We start from the raw sequence: 21,894 nt of genomic DNA on the forward strand, positions 1-21,894 counted from the left end.
CTTTTAGCAATAAGACTTTATTGAGTGTCTATTACGTGCAGAGACCTCCATCATGCTCAGAAATAATCTGACCCAGGAGAAAGAGCATAGGTCTTCAGTCAGCAATTCTATTCCTAGATGCATACCCAACAGAAATGTTGACCAATATCCACCAGAAAACATGCATTATTCACAATGCCTTATTCATAGAAGCCTCAAACCAAAAACTACCCAAATGCCCATCGAGGGTAGGATGGATAAATAACATGCGCTCTGTTCACATTATGGAATATTCTACAGTGACAAGAAAGAAGGCACTACTGTTACTTGAACATCGTGGATGCGGTTAGCAATATGATGGGGCTGGGCTGGGCTGGGTCCCTCCTAACGCTGGCTTCGGTGGGGGCGGCCTGAGTTTCACCTGGTGACCTCTGTTCCCAGCACCATCCCTCTTCGCAAACAAGAAGATCCCCAATCTTTGCCTTCATATCAGTCCCTGACTTGCAAAGCATCACTGAGGCAGGATGATGACAATAGCTTATTTTCAGGTGAACGTAAAGCAATCACCCAGCGTTCACAACATGCGAGGGGTACTCACTCAACACAGTGATGCTGTAGGGTGGGCATTACTATTTATGCCCATTTTACAGATGAAAAAAGCCAAAGCACTAAGAGGTCAAGTCAAGGTAATGACAGCTAACATTTTCATTTAAATCACATAATACTCTCAACAGTCCTCTGTGTTGAGTAGCGCTATTATCCCTATTTTAGAGACTAGGAAACTGAGGCACAAAGAAGTTAAGTACCCTGCCTGAGATCACAGCAGACAACCAGCCAGGAACAGGTGGGCAGATTGGTTGGGCCCACTCTTCATGGCTCTGCTTAGTTTCTCAGGGGTGAGGTCAGGGCCTTGCAGCCAACCTGGTCCAGAGTCCAGCAGCACAACCCCAGGACAACTCATTAATCACTCTGAGTCTCAGTTTACTCATCTCTAAAATGGGAACATCAGTAGCACTTTCCTTTAAGGATGTCCCAAGGGTGATGTGTGATTATGTGGGTAGAGCTCTTGGCAGAGAGAGCCCCATATGCAGGAATAGTTCAGTGAAGGTCCATGGTTCTCATTCTGGCTCTCAGGATGTTCTCAGACTTGTTCTGGGTAATGTGTGAAGAATTTACTCATACAGAACCAGACACACCAAATCTCTCAGCCTCTGAGAGACCACAGGCCCAGCCTGGAAAGTCGGATAAACTTGGCTTGGACTAAAATCCCATCTAATTGTAAGCCAGCTTTTGGACAGATCATGCTTCTAAGCTGCTTCCTCATCTGTGAATCAGAGTTAGTTCTATTTTGTGAAGATTAAATGGTTCCAAATGCTGCCTGTGATTTCTCAAACTGGGGTCCCAAAGGAGGTGGTACCTGACCAAAGTGCTGGAGGCCAATGTACTGAGGAGCAGGTCACTGACCACCTGTGTGCTGAGAATCGCCTGTTGCCCGGCTCAGCTTTGAACCTCAGGGCACTGCATTCCTGGGCTCCCTGGTCTGCCCAGGAGGTTTGACCAATGGGAGGCACTTCTGGGAACTGGGGGCTGGGAGACAGCAGAAGCTGGGGTCTCTCTCCCCGTCTCCATCTGCCTTTTGTTAGGATCAAGGCTGCATCTCCATGGTGGCTCCCGCTCCCAGCAGACAGCCCTGCTGTGAGTCCACCTTCCGCCTTCTGGTCCTGGCTTCTGGGCTCTGCTCTGGCTCTGCCTCTCCACCCTCAGAGCTGGTATTGAGGGAATGAAGCCCTTCATGAAAGAATACCTACTGTATGACTCTACGTGAGGTTCAAGAACATAACAACACTTCATCTATGATAGAAATCAGAATAGCAGTTGCCCTTGTGGGTAGAGGGGATCACCTGGCCAGGGGAAATTTTCTTCTTTTTTTAAAGTCTTTGGCTGTGCCAAATGGCATGTGTGATCTTGGTTCCCCTACAAGGGATTGAACCTGCACTCCCTGTAGTGGTAGCTCAGAGTCTTAACCATTGGACCACTGGGGAAGTCCTCAGAGGAAACATTCTGTGATGATGCAAATGTTTTACACCTTTGCTGAGGTGTGGTCATATAGGTGCATACATTTGTAAAGACTTGTGAAACCATGCGCTTAAGACCTGTGCATTTAACTGGGTGTGAATCATCCCTCAATCAGATTAGTTTAATAAGTCCTGGTAAAATACCAAGAATATATTCTAATGTCCTGGTGGGATTTTGACGAAAACACAGTTTTTATCTTTGAACAAATACAGGTAGACTGCAGAAGAGGACATAACATTTGTATGTGGCATTTTTGTTTGTTTGCTTTTACACTTGGGCAAACTCCAGGAGATGGTGAGAGACAGGGAAGCCTAGCTTGCTGCAGCCCACAGGGTCGCAAAGAGTCGGACACAACTGAGCAACTGGACAACAACAAAACAATAAAACATGCGATTTCAAACAGGATTTCACACGTGGGTTGGTTTATTTCAGGCCGTGTTCCCCAGTTTCTGGGAGGCAGTCTTCATCCTCCCCTGCTTTTCTCGAGGCCAAAATGCTTCCCAGCACTGACTTGTATAATGTGTAGCTTGGCCTGGTACATTGTGGAGTCGTGAAAATGGTTAATTCTTACTAATACAAATTGGGTTTGATGGGTCCGTTTAAGGGACATTTAAGGGCCCCATTTTGACTGTCTTCAAGACAGGGTGATTTACATAGAATTCAATCCCTGAATTCTGCCCAGGATGGGGAGGGAGGGTTTTCTCAGCACAAGTCTGACACACAGACATGTGTTCAGGGATGTTCCTACCTCACTCCAGGAAAGGAAGCAGGAGGTGGAGAATCTCTATGCCCCTCTTCGCCGCACCCCTAGAAAAATAGCCCATCCAGCCCAGCACCTGCTTCAGTCTAATGATTAAGAGGGAGATGGTTGCCCATCTCCTGGAAAAAGCTCTGTGCGCGTCTTTGATAAAGGCTGTGAATGGCTCAGAAGAAACCTGACCATTCTCCCAGGCTGTGAGTGAGAGCGAGGGGGACTAGGGCGTGCTTCCCACGGCATCTCAGGGTCCAGGGGGACCAGCTGGCTTGGGAACATGCTTGTCCTCCAGGGCCCAGATGGCAGACCCAAGCCGGACTGTGGCCTGCAGCCCAGACTGCCTGCCGAGCGGCTGACATAGAGTCTCCACACTCAGCCTGGTTCTAAAAGGCTCTGCTTCTTGGGCTGTAGCTCCCACCGGGTGGGCAGGGCCCCAGTACGCACAGGCGGCGCTGGGTCTCCAGGCGGCAGAAGCGGTTCTGATTGGACACTCGGGTGGCCACGCCCAGGCCGCAGGTGGTCGAGCAGGGACCCCAGGCCGAGCTCCATTCCGGGCAGGAGACGCCAGGGGCTGGGGGAGCGACAAGGCCAGAAAACTGGGGTCCTGGGGGAGAGAGAGAGGGGTCAGCTTGGCAAGGTTAGGCAACCAACTCTACCCACTGGCTTGCGGTGCTATCTGGGTCACGTTGCTTAACTTCCCTGAACCTCAGTTTCTTCCCATGTAAATTTCCTAATAGTTGATCTTTCCGTTCCGTTCCGTTCCGTCGCTCAGTCGTGTCCGACTCTGCGACCCCGTGGACTGCAGCCTACCAGGCTTCTCCGTCCATGGGATTCTCCAGGCAAGAATACCGGAGTGGGTTACCGTTTCCTTCTCCAGGGGATCTTCCTGACCCAGGTATCGTTAGGCGTGAGTAAAACAGTGGAGGTGAAGTGCTTAACACAGTGCCTGGTTCTTGTCAGCATTTCCGAAATATTGGTTATCAGGCAGCTATGGTGGGATTGACTATGACGGTCCTCCGGTAAAGGGCGAGTGTCTCACTTCTGTATCCTCCACAAGTCCTGTGATAAGTAGCATCGTACAGGGAGGAGGTTGGGGCCTGTGTGTGTGATGCTGCCCCGTGACCTGGCGGCAGGGATGCTGGTGACGGCGAGGCCAGGTCTGGAACAGGGTGGCGGGTTCACCGTCTTCTATCCTTTTCTCCTCCTCCAGTCTTGCTCTGCTCTGTTAATATTTTGTGTCCTTCCTTCTGTTCTTTTGTAACCCGTGGTTCTTAACTGGGGACCGTTTTGCCCCCTGGAAGATACTTGGCAATGTCTGGAGACGTGTTTTACTGGTCACAAGTGAGGGGTGGGGGCTACTGAAGTCTAGCAGAGATGCTGCTAAACATCCTACACTGCACAAGACATCCTTTCACAACAAAGAATTCAGTTCAGTTCAGTTCAGTTCAGTCGCTCAGTCGTGTCCGACTCTCCGCGACCCCATGAATCACAGCACGCCAGGCCTCCCTGTCCATCACCAACTCCCGGAGTTCACTCAAACTCATGTCCATCGAGTCGGTGATGCCATCCAGCCATCTCATTCTCCGTCGTCCCCTTCTCCTCCCGCCCCCAACCTTTCCCAGCATCACAGTCTTTTCCAGTGAGTCAACTCGTCGCATGAGGTGGCCAAACCCCGCTCAAATGTCGCTAGTGCCCTGGTTGATACACCTTGTGTTATGCACACGTGTGTAGTATGTAGCATGTCTATGTGTTCATATGGCTGTAGACACACACATATACACACCCACAGTGGAGTTCAAATTACATATACGTTGCTCTGTCCTGCTTTTTATATGTAAGGCAAACCTATTGGCATTCACCAACGTACTGGGTTGGCCAAAAAGATCCTTTGGGTTTGTCTGCATCAGCTTAGGGGAAACCTGAAGGAATTTTTGGGCAACCCAATATTTAAACAGATGTATCATATTCGATTGTTGGGATGATAACAGCTAACATACCCTGCGGTGCTGTGTGCCAGGCTCTGTCCTAACTGCTTTGCTTGCATTTACTCATCCAGGCTTCACAACAGTTCTATGAGGTGGATGCTCTTATTCTCATAGTTGGAGGAACTGAGACACGAAGTAGTTAAGCAGTTTTCTCAGAGCCACACAGTTGGGCTTAGAATTCAGGCAGACTCCATGCTTAAGCCACCACACTCTACTGCCTCTCCTGTGGCACCATCTTCTATGCAACAAATGCTCTCTTTTCGGTTGCCTTAAAAAATCATATTCATAAAATAATAATAATAGTTTCCCTAGTGACAATATGTATAATTATGGCTGATTTGCATTGTTGTATAGCAGAAACCAGCACAACATTGTAAAGCAATTTCCCCCTAATTAAAAACAAATTAAAAAAATTAAAAACCAAAAATCCTAGTGACCTACCAAGCTAACATCATCTCTCAAACTCAAGAGTTTACAGGCTGAGGTCACTGTCTTTCCTGCCCACCCCTAGGCCCACATCCCGGAGGCAACCATCTTGCCTTATTCAGTTTAGAATTCCTCTTTTAATAAACCCCAATAATGACATATTAATAATATTATATAATATTTAAACTGTGTTATATTAATATGTATCCATGTCAGTATAATGATAATCTATATTATAATAATATACCTCTGTATTATACCTCCTGTGAAATGTGAGAACTTGGTTCAAGCGTCCTAACCCTCCTTTCCTCTCTCTACTCTGCCACCAGTTTTTATTTTCAATTGTGTGTCATTTAAAATCATTCACTTGCGCCTCTGCATCTTGTCTGGTCAGTCCCGCTTTCCTAAGAGTTCCCTTGGCCACTTGCCCCTCCTGGCTTTCGTCAGTATAATCTTGGCTTTGATGTGTATGGTTGTCCCGGTACCTACGAGGCCCCGCCCCGCCCCAGCCCCTCCCCCGTCCCCATCCCATCCCCACCCCCCGCCAGTCGCCCTCCCTCCGCCACTCCAGGCAGCCCTGGACCAGCCCCACACTCACCTTGGGCTGGGAGGGGCTGGACCCCCAGCCCCGCTCGCTGGTCGCACACCCACTCGGGGCAGCACTTGCCCGGGACCTCCACCCTCCTGGGGTACGGACAGTCCCAGCTGGGGAGCCGCACGTCCTCGCTGCACAGGGGCACACACGTGAAGCCGCCGTCCTCGCAGCGGCAGCGGAGCCTGCAGTGAGGCTGAAAGGTCTCCCCGTCCCGGTAGAGGCGGCCGTTCACCTCGCAGCTGCCGTCATCCTCTCCCCCTGCGGAGGAGAAACCGGACCTCCATCGGCGACCTCCCAACTTTTCCCTGGGCAGGGCTGTGCCCGCCGCACCCTCCGCCAGGTCCTCTCTGCAGAGCTGGTCTGGAGGCGCTGGGGACGCGGAGCCCTTGGGGAAACTGAGCGCTGCAGGGGTCTCCACCCCTTCTCCGCCCCCAACCCCCAATCATCGCGGTTCCGTCCTGTCACCTGCAGGAAGACAGCGTGCCAGGCTGCTTCCTGGAACAGGCTTTGCAGGAAGACTGGCCTGGTTTCAGCTCCTTTGCTAGCTATGGACCTTGGCCAAGTGATTCTACTTCTGGTTTTAGTTTCCTCACCTGCAAAGTGGGTTATGAAGTGAAGTGAAAGTCGCACAGCCGTGTCTGACTCTTTGCGGTGACCCGAGGGACTGCAGTCCATGGAATTCTCCAGGCCAGAACACTGGAGTGGGTAGCCTTTCCCTTCTCCAGGGGGTCTTCCCAACCCAGGGATTGAACCCAGGTTTCTCACTTCGGAGCCGAATTCTTTACCAGTTGAGCCACAAGGGAAGCCCAAAGTGGGTTATGCTGCTGCTGCTGCTAAGTCACTTCAGTCGTGTCCGACTCTGTGTGACCCCATAGACGGAAGCCCACCAGGCTCCCCCGTCCTTGGGATTCTCCAGGCAAGAACACTGGAGTGGGTTGCCATTTCCTTCTCCAATGTGTGAAAGTGAAAAGTGAAAGTGAGGTCAGTCAGTCGCATCTGACCCTTAGCGACCCCACAGACTGCAGCCTACCAGGCTCCTCCATCCATGGGATTTTCTAGGCAAGAGTACTGGAGTGGCTTGCCATTGCCTTCTCCTAAAGTGGGTTATAATGGTACTTATTTCTTAAGTGTGATGTAGACTATAAGTGAATGGTGTTTGTAATGGATACAACACGAAGGAGACCTTCAGTAGATCCTAGCTGCTCTGTTGTTGCTATTAGTATAAATTATTATATATTATTAATAATATAAATATTAATGTATTGCTGACAAGTGCTCAGTTGTGTCCAACTCTTTGCAACTCTATGGACTGTAGCCCGCCAGGCTCCTTTGTCCATGGGATTTTTCCAGACAAGAATACTGGAGTGGGTTGCCATTTCCTTCTCCAGGGGATCTCCCAACCCAGGGATGGAGCCGGGGTCTATTGTGTCTGCTGCATTGGCAGGCAGATTCGATACCACTAGCATCACCTGGGAAGCCCATATATAATAGAATTAATAATATGTATTATTTAATACAAACATATAAAATATTATGACTATTATATACGCACTGATATTTCATGCCACAAACTTTCCTTGTCCATCTGCTGTGTTATCACCATCAGGTCAGGGTTTAACTCGCTAGCTGTGTGACTTGGAGTAAGTGACTAAACTTCTCTGAGTCACTTTAACAATAGCAATGATGAGAACAGTAATTAGAACCGTCAGTGACGCAACATCTAGCACCGGGTTAGGAATTCAAGAAACACTCTTTGGAGGAAGTCCTCTAATATTATGAGCATCACAGCCTCTTCCTCCACTGGGCATGAACTCCTTGAGGGCTGGGGCCGAGAGTGTTCATCCTGGCATCTCCTGTGCCAGCTCAGAGGATGGATGGGACACACAGAACCGCAGGAAATGCCCCTGGAATGAATGCCTGGCACAGACTCAACACACGAGAGACACCGATAACACAGTTCTGATTCCTTATTCCTTTCAGGTACACTGCGCCCTTCCTGGGTGCCACCCACTGTGCTCCCAGACAGGACTGAGAGCCAGTCCTTACCCAGGGGGCTCAAGGGTCAGTGCAGGGCACAGATGTGGACTCTGCATCTCCAAAACAGAATAAAGCGAGAGCCCCACAGAGGTGTCTGAGCCACTCAGCAAGTGCAGAGAAAGGAGGGTTTCCTGGAGATGTGGGTGGCACTTCAGCTAGATCTGGGGGACAAGACTCGTGGGAAGCTGCTTTTCCCAGGTCTGCTGAGAAAAACCGCAAGTAGGTCCACACACACGCGGGAATTTTAGAACCATATAGACCTGGTTCAAATCCCTGCTGCTGCTGAGTTGCGTCAGTCGTGTCCGACTCTGTGACCCCACAGACAGCAGCCCACCAGGCTCCCCCGTCTCTGGGATTCTCCAGGCAAGAACACTGGTTCAAATCCCAGGGGATACTAATTTTAGCAAGGTTTCCTGGCATCTCTCCTGGGTCCTCCGGTTCAAAGCTGATTGGGGTGGGGGTGGGGGGGTTATGATCCCTGGGCAGCCAGTCCCCACCCTGGGGTCTGTGTACATCATGTGCATGATCCCAGACACCATGAGGCACCTCCAAATGTACTTGCTGTGAGACCCCCACACCTATGCTGCTGCTGCTGCTGCTAAGTCACTTCAGTCGTGTCCGACTCTGTGCGACCCCACAGACGGCAGCCCACCAGGCTCCCTCGTCCCTGGGATTCTCCAGGCAAGAACACTGGAGTGGGTTGCCATTTCCTTCTCCAATGCATGAAAGTGACAAGTGAAAGTGAAGTCGCTCAGTCGTGTCCGACTGTTCGCGACCCCACGGACTACAGCCCACCAGGCTCCTCCGTCCATGGGATTTTCCAGGCAAGAGTACTGGAGTGGGGTGCCGTTGCCTTCTCCGCCCCACACCTATACACACGTATAAAACCCTTCTCCTTCTGGGCTCTCTCCAATGGTCTCCTTGTCCAGCAGCTTCCCCCAAATAACTTCAGGGCATAATCTTGTCATTTGGTAATTTCTGCATCCCTTTCCCTCTGAGAGTCCCTGGCAGGATAAGGAACAACAAGGGTTTTTCTTTGTTTGTTTACCTGCAGCCACTTGCATATTAGTAAAGAACCTGCCTGCCAGTACATGAGACATAAGAGATGTGAGTTTGATCCCTGGGTCGGGAAGATCCCCTGGAGAAGGAAATGGCAACCCATTCCAGTATTCTTACCTGGAGAATCCCATAGACAGAGGAGCCTGGTGCTTTACAGTCCATGGAGCTGAAAGAATCTGACACGACTGAAGCAGCTTAGCATGCACACACTTGTACATTGTGGGACCTTAGGCAGGTGACTTAACCTCTCTGAGCCCCAGTTCCTTCACCCTCAAAATAGTGATAATACCTCATTATTGAGGATAAAATGAAATCATGTATATAAAGGACTTGTTCATAGTACCTGCTCCATAATTGGTGCCTGTTACTGCACCATTACCCCACCAAATGGTACCTGTCACACAAGCCCCACCTGAACTGTCATTATTATTCATGCATTCAACAATTATTTACTGAGTGCCTACTATGTGCCAGACATTGTTCTAGGCAACTTGTGACATAGCAATGACTAAACCCAGCCTAAATCCTGCCCTCACTGGAGCTTTCGCTCTAGTGGAAACATACGAAACAAAGTTGAGTTTGTGATGTCAGATGGCAATTGGTGCTCAAAGAATAGAGGGCAGGGTTGAGGCATAGAGTAGTTTTTAAGTATGGTGATCAGGGAAGGCCTTACTGAGAAAGAGATGTTTGGGTAAGATGTGAAGGAGGCGAGAGAGCTTGCCATGTAGAAATCTGGGGAAAAGAATGCCGGTAGCAGGAACAGCCTGTGCAAAGGCCCTGAGGTGGAAGCGTGCCTGGGGTATCTGGGAGGCCAGTGAAGATGGAGCAGAGAGCAGGAGGGAGAGAGGGAGTTAGATGTGGTCAGAGAGAAAACAGGAGCAGGGTCCTTGTTGCCCGCTGAGAGGGCTTTGGCTCTTACTCTGAGAAGATGGGAGGCTGTGGGAGGCTTTTAGGCAGAGGAGGGACTTGACCTGTGATCTGATTTACATTTTTAAAGGAGCCCTCAGGCTGCTGTGTTGAGAACAAACCAGGGACCAAGGACGGAAGCAGGGAGACAGTTAAGGGGCTTCTGCAAAATCCAGATGAGTTACGGTGGGGATCAGGCCCAGTGGAAATACTGTGAAGAATTTACTGGTGGGGTGTGAGTGGGATGTGGAAAAAGATGAGAAAGAAGTCAAGGATGACTCCAGAATTTGAGGCTGAGCCATGGAAAAGATGGAGTTGCCCTTGGTTGAGCCGGGGAAGCGAGGGAAAAGGACTTCCCGGGTGCTCCAGTGGTTAAGACTTAGCCTTCCAATGCAGGGGCTACAGGTTCAGTCCCTGGTTGGGGAGCTAAGATTCCACATGCCTCAACATCAAAAAACCAAAGCATAAAACAGAAACAATACAGTAACAAATTCAATAAAGACTTAAAATGGTCCACATCAAAAAAACAAAAGAATCTTAAAAGAAAGTGAGCCACACTGAACGTGCACACAGCTCAGAGGCGGGCCCCTCTGTCCAACTAGTGGGTGAGAGGAGAGATCTGGGCCAGCATGTTCCCTCCGGAGCCAAGACCTAGACTCAGCCTCTGCGAAGTCTTCCTTCTGTGGAAGCCTCACCTGTGGCTTCCCCAGCTCCCAGCCTCCAAATTCAGTTCCAATCATTACACGTTCATGAGCACCTGTAATTCATTACACGTTCAATGTCACCCAGCCAGAGCTGGAAGTTGCAGGAAGGAGCAAGGACCAAATAAATTTTTGGCCTCCAGGTATTTAAAGACTAAATCAAGGTGCAATAAGAAAAGCCCCATAATAAATTTAGTGACAGTAACTAATCATATACTGAGTGTCGGACAGTAGAGTGAAAGACACAAAGATTGTGGAGTCAGCTCCCTGTGTTCAAATCCCAGCTCAGCCACTTCTGAGCTGTGTGACCTCAGGCAAATTACTTAACCTCTCTGGGCCTCTTTTTTCCATTTACCAAATGGGGATGACATTAGGAGCTACTTCACATGGTTGTTGAGAGATTAAATGAGGTGATATTTTGAAACTCTAGTGCGTGGAACATGGTAAGTGCTAGGCATGTGTCAATAAATAAATTTTGCCAAGTGCTTGACATGTGTGATGGCTTATCTAGATAACAGCCTTATAAGCTAAGTGTTGCTTTTCTGAGTTTTTTCTTTAGATACATTTTTTCCTCCCTTCATAGGTGATATTTATTTTATTTTTTAAATTGAAGTATTTTTTATTTACAATGTTGTGCTAATCTCTGCTGTATAGCAAAGTGCCTCAGTCATACGCATAGATATTTTTTACATTCTTTCCCACTGTGGTGTACCTACAGGGAACCCAGTATAGCTCCCAGTGCTATATAGTTGCTATACAGTTGGGCCTTTTTTGTGGTTCATCTTTTTAAAAATTTTAATTGGAGGATAATTACTTTACAATATTGTGATGGTTTTTGCCACACATCAACATGAACCAGCCAAAGGCATACATGTGTCCCCTCCAGCCTGAACCCCCATCCTGTCCATCTGCTATTAGTTTATAATATTATAATATTAGTAGTTCACGTCTGCTAATTTATAATAGTTCACATCTGCTAATCCCAAACTCTCAGTCCTTCCCTCCCCAACCCTTCTCCCTTGGGCAACCACATTTTTAGGTACCTTTTTATTACCAATCATCTATAAGTTTATGAAACACATCGCCCCTTTCTCGTTATTATACTCCCCTTATCATAAAAAAGTATTTGACAGGGATATACCATTGATAACTTTATGTCTATAGGTTTTTTTAAAAATTCATCTGGCTGTGTTGGGTCTTAGTTGCAACATGCAGGGTCTTCCATCTTGGTTGTGGCATGCGAGATCATTTTAGTTGTGGCATGCGGGATCTAATTCCCTGACCAGGGGTCGAACCCAGGCCTCCTGCGTCGGGAGTGTGGAGGCTGAGCCGCTGAACCACCAGGGAAGTCCCTATAAGTTGTGTTCTTTCCAGCAAGTTTTTCCTACAGATGGGTCCATTGTCAGTGATTCGGGCCTTTCTTCCTTTCTCTCTCCGTTCTTTTTTTAAAGGGCTACATGCACAAAGAGAGGCAAAGTGCTCTATAAGGCTTATGATTTAAAAAGAAAAATAGAGCACAGAATGGTCCCTCACCCTTTTCTATTTCCCTAAAGCAGTGGTTGTCCACTGGGGGCGATTTTTCTCCCCAGGCAACATCTGAAGGGAGATGGTCACGACTTGCTGTTTGCGGTGCTACTGGCATCCAGCAGGTAGAGACCAGGGATGCTGCTTTAATTCCTACCATGCACAGAACTGCATCCCCACAGCAGATAATTACTCAGTCCCAAATGACCTGGGAGCCAAGTTGAGAAACCGTGACCTAAAGCCCACCCAGAGGGCACAAGGGTGGAGTGGTGGGAGGGGTAACATGCTCAAGGTTGCTAGCAAATAGCAAACTCAGGATTCACACGTTCAAGGTCTCCCAACCCCAGAAAAAGACAGAACAGAACAGAATGCTGCTTCAGAGCCTGTTTGACTCAGCCCCCAGCTGTGTAACATTAAACATGTCTGTGAGAATTGCAGAGCCTCAGTTTCCTCATCTATAAAAATGGGTCTGCAAGTACTTACCCCAGAGGATTATTGTGAGGATTGTGTGACTCAGGAGGTAAGTGCTTAGCACAGTACCTGATACACCTTACCCCTGAAATAGAGAACTGCCCTTTCATTTTCCCAAGGGTGTTGTGAGGGTTCTGAGAAAGGGTGGTGACCTCTGGTTTGAAGAATCTGGGAGGGCTGATCAGGGGAGGAGGTGTTTGCGATCGGCTTTGAAAGATGGCTAGATCTGGATGGATAAGAAGGGAGGTAGACTGTTTGTGTGGTGGGTGTGACCTGAGCAAAGACAAAAGAAAAGAAGTGGGGAGGGGGCTTAGGGAACCTTGTGTCACCAGGTTTGGCTGGGAATGAGCAGGACTTCTCCTGGACTCAGGGCCTGAAGGCCTTGAGGCCCTCCCCATCACCCCCTCCACCAGACCCGCAAACCTGCTTACAGAGGCACACGGCACCCCGGCCTCCAGGGCCCGCCCCGGGCTGGCAGACCAGGCCCTGGCTGGGGTCGCAGACGTGGAGATGGTCGCAGGGCTCCCCCAGCCGCCGCGCACATACCCGGCAGCAGTTGCAGCCGTCCAGCACCAGGGGCACCCCTGGTGGGCATCGGGGTGGTGGCCAGGGACAGGCACATGGTGTGGGGCACAGCTGGGCACACACCTGCAGAGACAGAGACCTCCCTCAGCCAAGGTCATTCAAGGTAGGCAGTGAGACCCTCACGACTGACTCCTTCTCTGCCAGGCTGTGCAGTGTAGTGTCCACACCTTGGCCCCGGAGTCACATGGACATGGTCTTGAACCCCAGCACCCCCACGTCACTCTGGATGAGACAGCATGGCATTGTGGTCATGAGCAAGGGCTCTGGATTAGAATTCCAGTCTTAACTCTGTCACCTATTAGCAGAGCAGCCTTGGGCAAGTTACTTAAGCTCTCTGAGCCTCATCTGTGAAGAGGGGGCAATGATACATAACTCAGAGGATTGCTTTGAGGAACACATGAAATGAGGTGTATGAAACCTTTAGTACATGGCCTGCCACGCAGGAGATGCTCTGTTCATTTAGCTATGGTGACTGCTATGTGAATTACAACAGTGGGCTTAGCCTCTGCCTTCTGGGGACTTACAGAGGCAAAAGCAACAGAACAGGGGATCAAAATGACAGGGTACTATACGTTTTCTAGCAGGAGGACTGTGGATATTTATCCTGAGGGCTGAATAAATCGAACAGTATCATGGATGTTTTTGATCTTTGAAACAATCTAGAATATGTTTCCAGATGAGCCTCAAATCAGCCAGGAATACTTGGCCTCCTGTGGGATTTATCACATCAGAGCTTCCAGAGGCCCAGCCCTGGAATCTGTGTTTTTAACGAGCCATCCAGGGGCGTTTGAGGCACAGCGAGTTTACTGGTACCTCACCTCCACTCTAACCCCTCCCCCTCCCATGTAAAGATGGGGAGACTGAAGTTCCAGAGAGAGGAAGGGACACAGCCCCCATGGGTTAGCTACATGGCTGGGAGTGTGCTTCCCCACTGAAGACCCAGAGTGGGTGTAGATTTCCTGTAACAGGGAAAAGCCCCAGCCAGGGTCCCACCCCCAGGGGCAGGCTCAAGGTATCAACCCCAGTGTCCTGACTGCTCCTCCTCGCTTAGGACCGAGAAACAACCAAACCAGAAACCAGATACTCTGGGTTCCCCATATGTCCATTGGAGGTAGGGTCTGAGGCATAATTCGAGATGTTACTAGTGACCCACCCCATCTGAGGGTCCTTGGAAGTCTGGAGGGTTTTGTGTAGAGGATAGAATAATTGAATGCAGTTTAGGAAGGTGAAATTAATAACCTCCTATGTCCTGTGTGTGCCCCCAAAGCAGGCAATGACCTCTCTGCCCCAATCCTTACCTTTTCCATCCCTAGAACTCCAAGGCCTGCAAACCTCTCTGTGGCCTGCAGTTCCCATTATGGCCACTAGGGGCCGTCCCAAACTGGCAGACCAGCCTCCTCTGTGTGTGTGGGAGGGTGGGACCCCATCTAAGATGGCACTGGTAACATTAGATGGGAGTGGGCAGCTGTGTGCCTGGAGCCTTGCCAGAGGACGAGTTCCCATCTCCGCAGGCATTTCAAGCAGGAAACTGGGTGACACCAGATTCTAGGGAGGATGGTCTAGCCTCACCCCTCAAAGTGTGGTCTGGACCCACAGCAGCAGCATCACCTGGAAGCTTGTTAGACATGCAGTATCCAGGGCCCTTCCTCTCAGTCTGCATTTTCATAAATTCAGATGTCATCCACATGGCACTGACCTGAGAAACCATCAGCTGGACTTTGGGTTTCCCTTCTAAACCCTCAGAGGCTGAGCCCCCTGAGTTGGTGGGAAGTAAGCAGGGTGAGAGGTACGCTTCTGACCAGAACTGGCTCTTGGGTCTTTTCCTTCTGAAAGCAGAGGTGCCAGGACATAAGCCATGTGCTCTGCACCTGGGTTCTCTCTTTGGGTTCTCTACTGGGCAAGCTTGACAGGGCTGGATCTACAGGAGGGGCCCCTGATGACACCAATGACTTTGACTTCATTCACCATGGGCACATCCTGTGCTGAGCTCTGTAACTTGCTGGTTAAACCCTCCAGTGGGAGCTACAGCATTATGCCCACTTTATTTATTTTTTTGGCTGTACCATATGGCGTGTGGGATCTTAGTTCCCCGACTAGGGATTGAACCTGTGCTCCCTGCAGAGGAAACACAGAGTCTTAATCACTGTACTGCCAGGGAAGTCCAGCATTATACCCATTTTAAAGACAGGGAAACTGAAGCTTAAAGCAGTATAGCGACATCACCAATAACAGGTAGATCAGGAACAGAATCAAGGTTCACGTGCATCCAAGCCCAGGCTCTTAACTGCCACACCCACCTCTTGTCACCTATGGCTCTGATGCCAGCTTAGCCTCTGTGTCAACTTACTGTTTGTTCAAGAGGGATGGGGACAAGTCAGGGAGGGTGTTCCAGCACAGCCAAGGAGACATAGGTCCTGTCTAGTCTCTATTTCTATGCCCTTTCCAACCAGTCCGTTCCCATGTTCAAGCTGCCCCATCACATTGGTTCTCCCAGACCTTTGTTGTGGTCCCCAGTGGGGCAAGAGCCCTGGACAGGGAATCTTCCAGGCAAGAGTTGAGATCCAAGTTCTACCACTGACTCGCTGTGTGGCCTTGGACACTTCATTACTGCACCAAGAGGGAGCAGTTTTCCTCCTAAGTAAAATGGGATGGAGACCATCTGTCTTGGAGTCAGGGATTTAATGAGGTCATGGCCAGCTTCTGGTCAATGTGGCCTGGCTTGTTTCCAGGACTCTACTACCTGCCTCTGTCCACAGGCCTGAGCTCTGGAGCTCACAGCCTGCCTGCGAGACTTGCAGTTCTCTCTCTGAGGACTGTCACGGCTTTCATGTGCGTGATGACTAAGTCCCTGTGTTCTGTGTGGGATGTTGCCTGGATCCCCGGGGCCTGGGAAGAATGAAGGGCTGGAGGAGAGAACCATGAGTCTAGGTTCATTTTGGCCTTTCCTTTAATCCCAGGTCCAGAACCCCAAGTCCCCATCTCCCACTATCTAAGCTACCCTTCCTGGTCTCACGTCCTGCTCATCCCGGTTTCGAAGAACAAAAAGCAGGGTTAGGATGCCAGCAGGGTTCCCAGTCTTCCCCCAACCACTGCTTGGACCCAGGAGAGAGGCGTTCCTGCCTGCGATTCTCAAAAGAGCAAGAAAATATAGTGAGATCATAGTTTGCAGCAGGGCCAGTCCCCATGACACCAGGAACTTGGCATTTGCTGAGGTGATGGCAGGCTCAGCAACTGTGGCCTTGGTCCAGGTAGGAGGTGGAGAGATACAGACTGCTGTCCCCTCTCCTCACCCAGGCCTGTCCTGGTCCCTGTCTCCGTTGCTCTGATGCTGTGTGGTTTCAAGCAAGTTGCTTACCCTCTCTGAGCTTTGCTTGACTGAAAACAGGAAATAATCATTCCTGGTTGTTGGGCATGTTAGGCAAGGTGGATGTTCCACAAGCCCTTTGAAAATATCCCACAGGAGAAGATCTTTATTCTCTAGAGCTGTCTCCCCACATCCTCCAGCTAGGGTCAGCAGGCCACTCACTGCCCAAGGGCCCAACAGCATTAATGCCTTTGTATGAACCTTTCAATGGGCTAGGCACCAAACATCCATTCAAATCCTGGCTCCTAGTTAGACAAAGCAGGCCCCCTCTTGAGGCTCCCTATTTATAACGAGGGGACCCACTTCTGTTTGCAGAGGGACTTTAGGGATTGGTAGTCATAAAGTCCTCTCTTAAACATTTGTCATGTTCCAGTCCTGTGCTAGGCCCTGGGGATGAACTATGATAAATGACCTTTCCAAAGGCCTCATGAACATTATACCCATTTAACTGAGGAAGGAGCTAAGGCTCAGAGAGGGGGGGGATTTGCCTGAGGTCACACAGCAGACGTGGCCAGAGGGAAGCAGCTCTCTGGGCATCGGGGAGGGAAGCTCAGCTGAGCCCCAACACAGGAGGCCCACAGGAATTCTTCCAGGGGGTCCTTGGCCATGATTTCACATCTCCCCCACCACACCAAGGAAGCCAGCAGTACGTTTCAGGGCCCGGGGCCCCCTTACCTTGGAGAGGAGACAGAGGAGGGAGAAGGCGAGGAGTTGGGTCTGAAATATGCCTCTCATGTCACTGTGTCCCCCACGGAGCCAGCTTTGAGCCTCGGAGGCAGGACCTGTAAGTCTTTATGTTCCAGCGGCTGTGAGGTCACTCCCAGGCACGCATGCACACACACACACACACACACACACATGTGCGCACACACACACGCTGCCCTTTGTAGCCTTGCTTCTCTCCCATCCTCATCTTCCCACTGATGAGCCCATTTACGTGGAGGTGAGACCTCCGAGGCCACCAAGCGAGTGCTTGCCAGTGTGTGTGTGTGTGTGTGTGTGTGTGTGTGTGTGTGTGTGAAAGTCAGAGCCAGTGCCAATGCCGAGAGCCTGTGACAGGCTGGCAGGGGCCTCGCTAGCTCCTCCCAGCCCCAAAGGGCCTACCCAAGCTGCTGCTGGAGCTGCTGGAGCCCTGCCCCAGACCCCCTGGCCAACCCCGGCAATGGAGGGGGTGCTGTAGATCCAGAAAGTGCTCCCCAGACACCCCCTTTGCAGAGCTGACCCAAGTCCTCCCAAGCCCCGTGGTCCGGGCTCCCGGCGGCTTCAGCGGGCCTGCGGTTTCTGGCAGGAAGATTGGCAGCCATCCAGAAGTGGGTGTGACCCACAGCAGAACTTCCCTGGGCGGCCCGTTTGCTTTTGGCAACCAGGAGCCTCCCCATGGCCTGCTTGCTGAGCCCATGCGGGCTGGACCTAGTGTGTGCTCTTGCTGGGCCCTGCTACATGATGGGGTCCTCAAGAGTGATCTGCAGGAACCAGATCCTTTTTGTTGAATTCAGTCAACTCTGAGGCCCCTCTGTGGTGCCTCCAGTTCCTGAAACGGACGTAAGCTGAGAGGGGGAAAGGACAGTAAGGGGGGCAGGTGGAATTTCAGGGAATAGAGAGGAAGGGTCCTGTTCAGACAGAGGGTGAGGGTGAGCTCTCTGAAAGGGGAGCCAGGGATAAAGGGAGTGAGAGAGGGCGATGCTCCAGGCAGAGGGAACAGCACACAGATGCCTAGAGGTGGGGGACCGCGTGATAGCAGGGTCTATTCTGGGAGCCAAGAATGCCTGCTGTGTGTGGAGCTGGCAGTGAGGTGGGAAGCGGTGTCACACATGACGGGGTAAGACGCATGAAATTCACACCACCAGAGACTCTGCGCTTCCAGTGCAGGGGGCCATGTTCGATCCCTGGTCAGGGAACTAGAACCCACAGGCCAAAACTAAGAGTTCACAGGCTACAACTAAAGATCCTGATGCTCTGTGATCTTTAGAGGGGTGGGATGGGAGTCGGGGTGGGAGGGAGGCTCAAGAAGGAGGGGATATATGTATACATATAGCTGATTCCCTGGTGGCTCAGATGGTAAAGTGTCTGCCTGCAATGTGGGAGACCCAGGTTCGATCCCTGGGTTGGGAAGATCTCCCGGAGAAGGGAATGGCAACCCACTCCAGTACTCTTGCCTGGAAAAATTCCATGAATGAAAGAGCCTGGAGGGCTACAGTCCATCGGGTCACAAACAGTCAGACACGACTGAGCGACTAACACACACACACATAGCTGATTCACTTTGTGGTGCAGCAGAAACTATCACAATGTTGTAAAGCAATCGTACTCCAATTTAACAAAGAATACTGGAGGTAAAAGAAAAACAGTGCAGACTCCACATGCCACCACGAAGACTGAAGATCCTGCAAAGACAGAGCTAAGCCTCGGTGCATCCAAATATATAAGTAGATATTTTAAAAAACCTCACCACCAGTATCACTAGGAGCCGGAGGGTATAAAGACATGAGCTTTGACTGTAGAATCTGGCAGTTAATATGAGAGGTGGCGTCAAGTGTGGCTAGAGAAGGCTTTGGCCCCATCATCTCCCCAGTATCCCAGATCCCAAAGTGACGGAGCTGGACAGCAGAAGAGTCCGGAAAGGGCAGTTGGCAAGGAAGAAGAGTGACTTGCTGCTGGGAGCAATTCCAGGACGAGGAGTTGATGTGAACAGAGGTTGGAGATGAAAATGTGGGATTTGATCATTTACGGCTGGAGGAAGTGGCTGAGGGTGAGGGTTGCGGTCCTCAGACTTGGAGAGAAGGAGAAACAGTGTTATTTATTCAGGATCGTCTTTGAGTCAGAGGCAGGCCTAGGGCATTTTACACCCAGAGTGGATCAGTTTGGGAATACCCACCACCTTCGTATAACAAAGGGTTATCTGTCATCATTGTGAGAAGAAACAAATATAGTTTCGGAGAAGAAACAAATATAGTTTCGGAGAAGGCAGTGGCAAGCCACTCCAGTGTTCTTGCCTGGAGAATCCCAGGGACGGGGGAGCCTGGTGGGCTGCCGTCTATGGGGTCGCACAGAGTCGGACATGACTGAAGCGACTTAGCAGCAGCATGAGCTAGAATTTGCACTTACAGGCAAAAATGTTACCCTTCGCAGTCTACACTGTCGACTTTTCTAAATTTTAAACACAAATTAAAATTTCAAGAAGCCGCCTGGGATGACAGGCTTGAGCCACCTGTATTTCATCTTCTCCTTCACTCTGCACTCATTCTTTGTTTTGAATGTGCTCCTGAGATGCAGAAGTATGTAATACCGCAGGGTCGGAGGCAGGAACTGTACTTGGAGCAAGTACAAAAGATTCCAAGCTGTTAGGAACTGACTGTCTCGGTGAACCTGTGTTCCTGAGACCCTGTGTGCTGGTGGCAACTGCATTCCTAGAAACTCTCCGTGTCGAAGAGGTTTATTAAAGGATAGATCAAAGCGTGCTGATTTGAAGCTTAGCTACATGTTATTCAAATACAACTGGTGTTAGTCACTCAGTCATGTCTGATTCTTTGCAACCCCATGGACTGTAGCCCACCGGGCTCCTCTATCCATGGAATTCTCCAGGCAAGAATACTGGAGTGGGTAGCCATTCCCTTCTGCAGGGGATCTTCCCATCCCAGGGATCGAACCCTAGTCTCCTGGGTCACAAGAGTCGGATACAACTTAGCAACTAAACCACCCTCTCAGGTGGCGCTTTTGGTAAATAAACTGCCTGCCGATGCAGGAGGTGCAGGTTCAACCCCTGGGCTGGGAAGCTCCTCTGGAGGAGGAAATGGCAACTCACTCCAGTATTCTTGCCTTGAAAATTCCATGGAGAGAGGAGCCTAGGAGACTAGAGTCCATGGGGCAAAGAGTCAGACGTGAGTAAGCAGCTGCACATTTATTTATTTATTTTCTATGTTTTGGTCATGCCAGGATCTTAGCACCTCAGTCAGGGATCGAAACCCATGCCTGCCACAGTGGAAGTGCAGTGTCTTAACCGCTAGACAGCTAGGAAGTTCCAGGTCCCTGGTTTTAATAATAATGAAAGTGATTACGTATTGAGCACCCAGTGGGAGCTGCCCCTATGCTGACTACCTTTTTTAAAAAGTGGTGTTTCTAATCCTTATCATCCATACTTTAATTTAAAAAAAGAAAAGAAAAAATGAAATCCAGAGAGGTTAAGCAAATTGCCAAAGGTCACACAGCTAGAAAACAGAGCCAGATTTTCAGCGGAGGTTCATATGACTCCAAAACCTAAGCTGTGGTTATTTATTTTTGCTACTGCTTAGAAAGCTCTCTGTGGCATATATTTTTTTAAATTGAGGGGTAACATATAAACAGAAATGCTTACAGTGCACTAGTGTTAAATGCACATCACGACAACTCTTCACATACATACACACCCATGTAACCACTGCCAAGATACATTTCCAGAAAGTTTCTGACGTGTCTTCCAAGACTATAGGCTCTGCCTCCCAAGGTGCTCACTGTTCTGATCTCTGTCACCATGGATTAATTTTTGCAGGGAGGCACAGTTTTGTTTTGGCTTTTTATTTTATTTTTTCACTTTTTATTTTGTGTTGGGGGATGGCTGACTAACAATGCTGAGATAGTGAGCAGTGAAGGGACTCAGCCATACATACGCATGTATCCATTTGGGAGGAACAGCTTTGAACCACTTCTTCCTCTGAGGCAAGAAGCAAGATAGAAAAAGCTAGGAGGCGTGAGGAGGAGGTGGAGAAAGGCACTTTGTTCACAGCAGTATCCTATCAGAGGAGGAGTCCCGCCCCCATCAGTGAGGGGGTGAGGCTGGGTGTGCTTTCCAAGGGAAGTGAAGGAGGCTCAGAGTGTGCTGCACCCGGAGGTGACAAGACAGCAGCGCAAGTGCTGCCTCCTGCCTCAGGGGCCCCTCTGAGTCAGAGCACGTGTTTGTGCTTGGAACTTGTTCTCTCTAAATAACCAAAGTTGGGCGAGTGTGGACAGCGGGCGGTCCTGGGGCCTGGCCAGTGCAGGAAGCACGTGGGTCGGTGTCATGGCGTCGGGTGATGAGAGTGTGAGTGATGAACACACCTCTCAAAACGCTGAAAATCCATGGCAGGAGTTGCCCCTGTGCTGCCTGGTTACTGGGGTGCAGGCCCCCAAAGTGCCAAGTTTGGTACTAGAGGGATGTGACAGTCTAGGGAGCCCATGAGACTCTTGGCTAGTGCTATAGGTTCCCCTAAATAAGACCCTAGACTGAGCACAGATGCTCTTTGCACTGCTGGAAACGACTTTTAGGCTTGTAAGCCAGAAAGTCCCCACTTCAGATCCTGCTCCCCCAGTGACTTTTGGCACTGGGACCAGGATGCAGAAAGAGAGGTGCCGAGGGAGGAAAATGTAAGGAACTCTCACCATCCGGTGCTGACCTGGCACGGGAGAGTGCCAGGACCGGG

At 50.1% G+C, this 21,894-nt stretch overlaps 1 protein-coding gene across 1 annotated transcript; it reads right to left on the minus strand.

Moving 5' to 3' along the window:
• Window positions 1-3,052: 3,052 nt before the first annotated feature.
• Window positions 3,053-17,415, minus strand: CCN5 (cellular communication network factor 5). The gene is made up of 4 exons (XM_055437660.2): window positions 17,138-17,415; window positions 12,945-13,161; window positions 5,819-6,073; window positions 3,053-3,413 (listed from the first exon to the last, which is right to left on the minus strand). Exons 1-4 carry the CDS (start codon window positions 17,195-17,197, stop codon window positions 3,193-3,195), a joined length of 753 nt encoding a protein of 250 aa, XP_055293635.2. The 5' UTR covers window positions 17,198-17,415; the 3' UTR covers window positions 3,053-3,192.
• Window positions 17,416-21,894: the final 4,479 nt, after the last annotated feature.

Source organism: Moschus berezovskii, chromosome 15 (assembly GCF_049115385.1).
Source record: "Moschus berezovskii isolate FMDL1 chromosome 15, NW_MosBer_1.0, whole genome shotgun sequence".
NCBI lineage: Eukaryota > Metazoa > Chordata > Mammalia > Artiodactyla > Moschidae > Moschus > Moschus berezovskii.

What these genes read in the sequence shown, in the direction of transcription:
- CCN5 (XM_055437660.2), bottom strand. Translation starts at nt 17,197, where the DNA reads ATGAGAGGCATATTTCAGACCCAACTCCTCGCCTTCTCCCTCCTCTGT. An exon ending in TCCTCTGTCTCCTCTCCAAG is followed by an intron (nt 13,162 to 17,137) that starts GTAAGGGGGCCC and finishes CTGTCTCTGCAG; the next exon opens with GTGTGTGCCCAGCTGTGCCC. An exon ending in CCGGGGTGCCGTGTGCCTCT is followed by an intron (nt 6,074 to 12,944) that starts GTAAGCAGGTTT and finishes TCTCCTCCGCAG; the next exon opens with GGGGAGAGGATGACGGCAGC.